The following is a 9,222-nucleotide window of genomic DNA, read 5'->3' on the forward strand; positions in this document are numbered from 1 at the left end:
GTATAGAGAATTACCTATAGCTGTTCATATTTACAATGATGATGAAATATATTTCATAAAAACCATAAGATTTGTGGGGGTCATTGATATGGCATAATCAAATTGTCATTACCAATCACAAATCTGGAAACACATAATGCTTATCTTAACAAGTACTCCATGATTCAATACTCAAGATCACAATGACATTTACAATGACAAAGATTTTATCAGTTGCGAAGAAAAACAAGGATTACTTCATATCACGTCCTATGTAAAGGCTTAACAAACTCTCCCCATGATGATGATGACGATGGTAACAACATAAATGACAGGTTTTGCAAGGAACATAAAGATCCCTTCGGTTGATAACATTAACAACATACTTTGTCTTTTTTCAACAACGATTTTCTCTTCTTTCGTAGTAATACTATGAATAACAAGCTTTTTGTACTTTTGTATAATGTTCATCTTTTCACTTGTATCGCTGCTGGAGTGAAAGAAATTCTTCGAGACGTTAATAATGTCCATGTCTTCATCGTTTGGTAAAAAGTCGTCTGGTAAAAAGTGGGCGTGTCCCGAAGACACGTTCTCTTCTGGTTCTTTCAACTGTAGTTTGCGTAGGTTGAACATGATTGTTCTCTGTGACAGTTACATATCCACGAACCCTGCCACCTGAAACTACTGTTCCAAACAGCAACACCTTTGCAAAGATGGAGAGCATGAAGAAGCATGACATGATCACTGGTGAGACATATCAAACTGTAGCTGCAAGCGTGACATCCGTAAACAATGGTGATGCATTATGGGATAAAGTTGTTGGGGAATATTTTAAAATAATTGCTTTTGTAAGTAATATAACACACAAGTTATTAAATATAGTAACGTTTTAGATATAATAATATGTGCTACAAATGTTTTTGTGGCAAAATGGGTAAAAACCATAGGTCACGTGAAATCTCGGGCTAACGAGATGATGACGGTGATTGCAGACGTAGAATCAACATGGCCGAAAGCGTGACAGTACAGCCGGTTCTCAATGAGACAAATAATGATACACTTGCAAATGCAACTGCCAAAATCCCGGCCACTCCAGAGGGTATGGCCGTTGCATACGCCAGCCTATTTTTGATGGCTATTTTCCCGATTTTCGTCGGTGCCTTCCGTTCAGTGAAACACCATAAGGAGCAAAAGGTATGTCCATGCTTTAAGGACTTACACGACCATGTTCTCAAGATGGACGTTTTTCTTATTGATTGTTGGAGTGTTTTTAAACCATAATGAGTATTAATGTTTATATCTGGCAAGTATTTTCGTGTAAAACTGGTTTTGCTTTGTTATACTTTAGTGCATGTGAGAATCCATATGTTTCATATGTTTGACATCTGGTAAGGAATTGGGCTAATTATTAAGTTATCAGATTGTCCAGTGTAAGTTCAGAATTGTTCGAAGTACTGTGTTATACATTAATTCACTTATCCTTCACAAAATGTTCCAGCAGAATAAGCATGATAAGCCCATAAGAAAACTTACCATATGTGACTCTCCTGCCAAGCAGGCTAAAACATAAACGTGATATAGAAATTTTGTTTTCTTAATCATACTAAACAATTGAGGATGAGCATTTACTTATATGAAGAGGTGTATATAAACTAATATGTCATGTTTGTCTTCAGCATATTTATGTTGAGATTGTTATGATTATGTGTTAATTTTAAATGCTTATGTTAATTTTTGCTTAAACCATATGTTACACAGGTTCAAACTGGAATATGGTAATCATGTTTGTTATCAGATAAACATTTTCACAGATTTCATTTCAGGAATCGGGTGAGAAGCCAGATACTATGTCCAGTAAAGATGCAGCAATGTTTCCCATCATCGCCAGCTGTACTCTGCTAGGAATCTACATTGTATTCCAGGTATTAAGAATGCTGAAATCTAACGTTTTGTGTAGTTTACCATATTTATGTTAGGTTGTTTGTTTTTCTTCATTAGTGATTGTCATTGTTTAACTATGTAAACAGCTTGTATCGGTAATTTCCCTTATATTAGATATCCTGTTGATTTCATCATGTGACCACAGGCTGATTCTGAACCAAATATTGTTGAACAGTATGAAAGCTATGTATATGACATACACAAGTTTGTTCTTGATCGTTATTCATGTTATTAATATTAAATAGACCTTGTTCTCTTTCAAGACTTGATAACAAGAGCATGTTCAATTTGACATGTGAATTTTCTTTTCTATTTTCAGTTATTCTCCAAAGAGTACATAAACTTACTTCTAGCTGTGTATTTCTTTTTCCTTGGAGTTCTGGCTTTGGCCCACATTGCAAGGTAATCAATTCAAAATCAGAATGGACATGAATAATTTATGATTCAAGATTTTCAGGATATAAACAATATCTTTGAGGAGTTATGCATGTTGAACCAATTTGTTCTTAATGTTAGACGGGATTGGGTGGTCAGGTTCACAGGCATGGTTGACACATGTCATCGGTTCCCAATTGCGCAGGCCGATGCTCATGCTCACTCACTCTTAATGTTAGCGTTGATACCATGAACATGATTGAGAGTTAGGTCCAGTTGTTCTATGAAATATCATCATGTTCATTTTGAGTATAGACTACTTTTCCTTTCAACCTGTCACTGATCACGAGGACTGGTCGGCTCGGGAGTCAGTATAATGTGTCTGAGTGGGGTATTCATGCTTCACTGCGGCATGGTATCTCAGTGGGCTAGCACTATAAAACCAGCTTAAGTCAGGGCTAGTACAAGCAGCCACACATACACATGCATGCATGTCGTCATATGAGCGAAATATTCTCAAGCACGACGTAAAACCCAATTTCACCTCACCTGGTGTCTCATCTCACATTACACATGTATTGTATTGAAGATATGATAAGGATGAATCCATAATTTCAGATTTTTCACTTGTACCAGAAACATTCTATCATGGTGCTTTTATTTTCAGCCCTGTGGTTTCTAAATTTATCCCACCTTCCTTCCCCAATCTTGACTATCACCTCACATTCACTCAAGGGAAGGGAGACAAGAAAGAAGGTAAGAACATGATAACAATCAAGGACAGTGATGTTAACAAATGAAGACATGTTTGTTGTCCGAGACTCGGTAGAACTGTTTAAAAGTTGCTTAGATGTTTTTTGTTTTAGTATCTGGTTTATTTACCTTACAAATCTTTTTTAACCTATTACCACTTAGCCTCCAGGAATTGGAATAGTGCTTTATTTGCCTCTGAGGTGCTAGAAGTTAAGGAGACCATTACCATCTCATCCTGGGTCAGAACTGGAAGATGTTAACTGCCAATAAATGCAATATGGCTATAATTGAAGACCAAATGGAGTTTTTGAACATTCAGTTTTTACCTCTACCAAGTCTGAATAATTAATGGTACCGTGACAGTAGCATCTTGTTAATATTTTATGTTATTTTAAGTTATTAATGTTTTTCATTTCAGAAATTATGAACTATGAATTTGACAGAAAGGATCTAGTATGTCTAGGATTGTGTAGTGCTGTTGGTGTCTGGTACCTTGCCAAAAAGGTTGGTATATAAATATTATTACATTTTCGAATTTATATCAGAGATTCAGATGTCCAATAGGACATGTCTATGACATTATCACTTTCTTTTCATGGAAGGTTCTATCAAATTTATATATGTTTTCAGGCCTTTTGGGATGACAGTTAGTCATTGTCCCAGAAAAAGAACAAATATGAAATCCTGAAATCAGTCATTAATCCACAAACTCATTTTTTTAGAAATCACAGTGTGTGTAAAAAGAAGAATACTGCCTGTCTGTCAGATTTGAATTAGTTCAAACTGTATGTAATTTTTCAGCATTGGTTGGCCAACAACCTGTTTGGACTTGCCTTTGCTGTGAACGGTGTGGAGCTTCTGTCCCTCAACAGAATCAGCACCGGCTGCATCCTTCTAGGAGGACTGTTTTTGTATGATATATTCTGGGTGAGTCACGTGTCATTATATACTGCCAGTCTGTGGGGCCTCAAACTGTAAGAAGTTGGTTGCATTGGGTAGGGGTGGGGACAGGGACGGGGCACTGAGCCTGTGATTGCAGCCATTAGCTTTCATCAAAGTGTTAAATATCACAGACCTGTGTCTCTTACGGCTTTCCTTTCCATATCAGACAGACTGACTGGCCGCATTATGTTTACCATTTTCTAGCACTGTTAGACCAAACTCATTATTACTTTTTGTAAGAGGAAATATATGATTTTGAAGACTTGCATGGCATCCAAAAGGCTTGGGTCTTTTTTTCTGTTTATATTTGATTTCTATTGTGTGTGAAGTTTGTTCCAATGCTGTTTTCCAGGTGTTTGGAACCAATGTTATGGTCACAGTTGCCAAGTCGTTTGAAGCTCCAATCAAACGTAAGTCAACCAAATTGATCTCATCAAAGTATTTTAAATCGTTTGTGAGTATGGTTTTGCAAACATGACAGTGCTTGGTGAGAAATGTATAACAATCATGTAAATTATCAGTTTTCACTCCTTCAGCATGAGAATCAGCTGCCAACAGCGTAAAACTAAACTCACTCACTATAATGTCTGGTAGAGTTGACATCCTTGTATACTGGTGTTATAAGATGTTGTTTAACACTACTCAGTCCAAGACTGTACTGTGTTCTAGTGGTGTTCCCCCAGGATCTACTAGAGAGGGGCCTGGCTGCCAACAACTTCGCCATGCTGGGTCTAGGGGACATCGTCATCCCAGGGATATACATAGCTCTTCTATTACGTTTTGACGTCAGGTATGGTTGATGGTCTTTTTTTTTTAGTTACCTACTTGAGACAATTTGACAAGTGTTGGAAACAAAGTGATGTACTACTGACAGGATGCATAGTTAACCATGTTGCTGAACACAGTATAATTTAAACTTAGTTTCATACAGTTTGCTACCTATTTACACGACCGCCTCCGTGGTGTAGTGGTTAGAGCGTCCGCCCGGAGAGCAGAAGATTGCGGGTTCGATCCCCGACAGCGTCATACCAAAAGACCTAAAAATATGGTACTTGTTCGTCCCTGTCTGGCGCTCGGCATTAATGGGTACAACAAGGACTGGTTGGCTCAGGCGCCAGTATAATGTGTCTGAGTGGGGTATTCATGCTTCACTGCAGCATGGTATCTCAGTGGGCTAGCACTGTAAAACTAGCTTAAGTCTGGGCTAGTACAAGCAGCCGCACATACACACGCATGCACGTCGTCATATGAGCGAAATATTCTCAAGCACGACGTTAAACCCAATTTCACCTCACCTCACCTATTTACACACTGCTTTGTATGAAAAAGTCTAAGAGGTCAAGATTATCATGAATGTCATCTATATGATCATCATTGCCCATCTGAAACATTTTTCTTATTGTGTTAATTGACATTTTCAGCCTAAAGAAGAACTCTAAGGTCTACTTCTATGCTGGCTTCGTTGCCTACTGCCTTGGTCTTTTCACAACCATTGTTGTCATGCACTTCTTCAAACATGCACAGGTAATCTACCTTTCACTTCCATGGAGGGAACATGAATTTTCTGTATTCAGTATGACTCCGTATAATTGTCAAAGGAAAGCTGTCAGGAAAAGTTCTTCCCATTCTTCCAGGAAACTTGATCACAGGATTGTCTGGCCCATACTCGATTATTTACAGACCGCTGCATATAGCTGGAATATTGCTGAGTGTGGCGTTAGTCAATCAATCTAGGACACTCAGTGTATCTTGGAGAGTTATGTCCCTTGGGCATGCCACAAACCTGTGACTGTTGCACTGGGTCCCAGATCGCCATGGTTACGTTTCTAAGTTTGTTAGCACCAAACCCATGCTGCTTTTGGGTTTCACCAAAGTGGAAGACTTCTGAGGCCTTCACGGCTTTGAACTTTCCATCCATGTCAAGCTGACATGCCATGATGTACCTCGGACATTGTTCAAAGTGGTGTTAAGCCCAAATCACTGTCTTGTGGACACTAGCTTTGCTTTGTTACTCATAAGAAATTGCCCTAGGAGCCGTTGACAGGCAATAACTGTGATCAGGCATGATGTATATTGACTTGATAACATACCCAAGACATGATAAAAAATCTTTCTCATGTTTTTATTTCGTAAATGTAATCATTCGCTCTGAGTTTTCTATAAAGAATTGTATGCCTTGTGTGTGACTTGAGACATTGTCTACGCAAATTATTGCATTTGTGTTTGGTGTTTAACATAAATCTGGCAAACCGGTGGTGCCTGAGCCAAGTGTCCCCTAATAAGTATATGGTGTGTTGTATTGCAGCCTGCCCTGCTATATCTGGTGCCAGCCTGCGTTGGAGTGCCCATACTTGTAGCATTAGTTAGAGGAGAACTCAAGGAGCTGTTCAGGTCAGTCACTGGGACATGTTGGATGGCTGAGGGTTGGTCTGGGTCTGAGGAGTTGGTTAGCATTATTTGAAAGGGTGGGGCTGGAATCACTTTGACATCTGGTTAGTGGATAGAGTCATTTAAAGTCCCCTTGAAAGGGCGGACACTGGGCAAAGTCACTTGAAAGGGCGGGACACTGGGTAAAGCCTCTTGAAAGGGGGGGGACACCAGGGACAGTTAAAGTTGAAAAGGGACACTGGGACACTTGGTTAAGTCCACTTGAAAGGGCGGGACACTGGGTAAAGTCACTTGAAGAGGCGGGACACTGGGTAAAAGCCTCTCTTGAAAGGGGGACACTGGGTAAAGCCTCTTGAAAGTGGCGGGACACTGGGGACAAAGTCCCTGCAAAGTCACTTGAAAGGGCGGGACTTGGGTAAAGCCTCTTGAAAGTGGGGGACACTGGGTAAAGCCTCTTGAAAGGGGGCGGACACCAGGTAAAGTCACTTGAAAGGGCGGGGGCACTGGGTTGAAAGTCACTTTAAGTCACTTGAAAGGGCGGACACTGGGTAAAGTCACTTGAAAAGGTGCGGGACACTGGGTAAAGTCACTTGAAAGGGCGGACACTGGGTAAAGTCTCTTGAAAGGGTGGGGCACCAGGTAAAGTCACTTGAAAGGGCGGGACACTGGTTAAAGTCACTTGAAAGGGGCGGCAATGGGTTAAGTCACTTGAAAGGGGGGACACTGGGTAAAGTCACTTGAAAGGGGCGGGACACCAGGTAAAGTCACTTGAAAGGGGCGGGACACTGGGTTAAGTCACTTGAAAGGGGCGGGGCTCTGGGTTAAGTCACTTGAAAGGGGCGGGGCACTTGGTTAAGTCTCTTGAAAGGGGCGGGGATGTCAGTTTTTATATTTTAGCATATTATTGCTACTATGTGATACTTATGCAGCTGTTCTACTTTCCACACAGTTATGAAGATCACTCGGACCAGAAGGAGGAATCTGAAGGAGAGAAGAAAGAAGAGAAAAAGGCAGAAGTAAAGAAGGACAAGTGATAGGATGTGGGTGAAAGCCAAAATCAAACTGCCTGATCCTGGGGCTCATTCATAGACAACTCTGGTCATACAAGGATGCTGTCAAGGGGGGCCATTCTTAGCAAACCTTGGTATATTTCTGCTAATGTTTATTTTTGTGTGTCTTAAGTAGAAAAACAACTGGATGTCTTTATAGGAGCTGTTAGCTTTGGCCAGGACTGTTGAATGTTCATTGGACTGACTGCTGCGAAGCATTTATTTGATAGGATGTGGATGGTGTGTGATGAACTCCTCGGTGCTCTCGGTTAAGTTTTAAATGTAGCTTCATTTTGTACTTTTATCTGGATTAAGATATGTTCTGGATCATTTACCATTGCCATAATCTGCATATATATGTTTTGTAACTTTGACAATATTGGTCACTTCAGTAGCATAACATCTGATTTATGTTGTGATAATGAAAGGGGACTGTATTGCAAAGCTTTCTTCATCATGTGGACACTGAAAAGTAGGTACAGACAGCTTAGCCTCTTGTTCTTTAGGCTGAGAAAAAAATTAATTCATAGTTACACAGGAATTGTTTTGATATTTTGTTTTCTGTCAGTGGTTAACTTTATCTTATTTTGTTGTCGAACATGGTGGCATTGCACAAAGCGATCTTAGTGCTAAGGTGATTGTAACTCCCATACCATAACATAGACTTACGACTGGCATAGTGCTAAGGTTGCTTTGTACAATGGCACCGATGTCAGTTTGTGTGTTTGGATTTTATGAAAGGTAGGTAATATGGTTCAGTAAGGCCTGACTATGAACATGATATGGTATAGAATAGGGAGACATGAAAATATCTTTAAGACATATTGATTATAATGACTCTGAAAGAATTGGTTAAATAGATTTTATGTAAATTTTGTATTTCTGGTAAAAGGGTTTCTCATGTATACAATAAAGAGACACTGATTTAAATTTTCATGTAAATAGTTTGGAGGTGGGATATTGAATGATTCTGGACTAAATATAGTTGAATATTTATCTGGGTCTAGTTCTAAGGATGTGATTCTAGGATTGAATTACTGGTATGTGTCATGTTTTGGTGCGATTGCTTCCTTGCATTATGTTACAGCTGAAGGATACAAGTCACAGATGCTTGTGTGACACGACCTGTATGTTACGTGTGGTATAGACTATATGTATGATATGTGTGGTACAGGCTGTATGTATGATACAGACTGTATGATATGTGTGGTACAGGCTGTATGATATGTGTGGCACAGACTGGATATGTATAATAGTCTGTATAATATGTGTGTTACAGACTGTATCATGTGTGGTACAAATGGAATGTAGAGTTTTGCCGGTACAGTCTCTTCCTGCTCCAATCAAGTACTTTACTAGTCTTTAGGAAGATAGCTGATAGAATACTTCCTGTTGGTTAAAATAACCTGTATATCCTTGGGTTTTCATGTGGGCTCCACCAGTTGTCATATACATCATTTATGTTACATTAATTTAGGTACACCGGTTACATCTTTTCCTTATAAAACATTAACATGTGCCTTTAAACCAAATAGTATTTGATACCCTAAGCTTGTTTGGGCACTGTAATCTATATGTTTCTATGACTTCTTTGGTGACTTGGCAGAATGGATTGCTTTTTTCATGCTTATTCTCTATGAGTGCCATATGTTAATGACAAATCACTTATTCTGAAGCCAAAAAAGGTCTTGTGTTCCTTATCTTCAACCATTTCATTTTACTCCGAATGGTTGTTATTCATTATCTTCAAATGTTACATTTGACAAAATAGTTTGGAAGTGTTTGGTCTTGTTTG

General features: G+C 39.3%; 1 protein-coding gene across 2 annotated transcripts; it reads left to right on the forward strand.

Annotated features, from left to right (window-relative positions):
* Positions 1-965: 965 nt before the first annotated feature.
* LOC124254983 (minor histocompatibility antigen H13-like) lies at positions 966-8,068 on the forward strand. Of its 2 annotated transcripts, none has more exons than XM_046688820.1 (11): positions 966-1,173; positions 1,791-1,901; positions 2,240-2,322; positions 2,963-3,051; positions 3,467-3,552; positions 3,850-3,975; positions 4,343-4,400; positions 4,660-4,780; positions 5,412-5,514; positions 6,296-6,381; positions 7,328-8,068. In XM_046688820.1, the coding sequence occupies exons 1-11, from the start codon at positions 985-987 to the stop codon at positions 7,410-7,412; spliced, it is 1,137 nt and encodes a 378-aa protein (XP_046544776.1). In that variant the 5' UTR covers positions 966-984; the 3' UTR covers positions 7,413-8,068. The 2 variants fall into 2 exon arrangements, with proteins under 2 accessions (XP_046544776.1, XP_046544777.1); XM_046688821.1 differs by having other exon boundaries at positions 1,803-1,901.
* Positions 8,069-9,222: the final 1,154 nt, after the last annotated feature.

The sequence above is a fragment of the Haliotis rubra genome, unplaced genomic scaffold, assembly GCF_003918875.1.
Source record: "Haliotis rubra isolate DU_JTF1 unplaced genomic scaffold, ASM391887v1 Scf59, whole genome shotgun sequence".
NCBI lineage: Eukaryota > Metazoa > Mollusca > Gastropoda > Lepetellida > Haliotidae > Haliotis > Haliotis rubra.

Excerpts from the sequence above, each read along its gene's own strand:
- LOC124254983 (XM_046688820.1), top strand. The coding sequence starts at position 985 with ATGGCCGAAAGCGTGACAGTACAGCCGGTTCTCAATGAGACAAATAAT. Across the intron at positions 3,553-3,849 it reads TCTGGTACCTTGCCAAAAAG|CATTGGTTGGCCAACAACCT; the intron begins GTTGGTATATAA and ends GTAATTTTTCAG. Across the intron at positions 4,401-4,659 it reads GTTTGAAGCTCCAATCAAAC|TGGTGTTCCCCCAGGATCTA; the intron begins GTAAGTCAACCA and ends ACTGTGTTCTAG.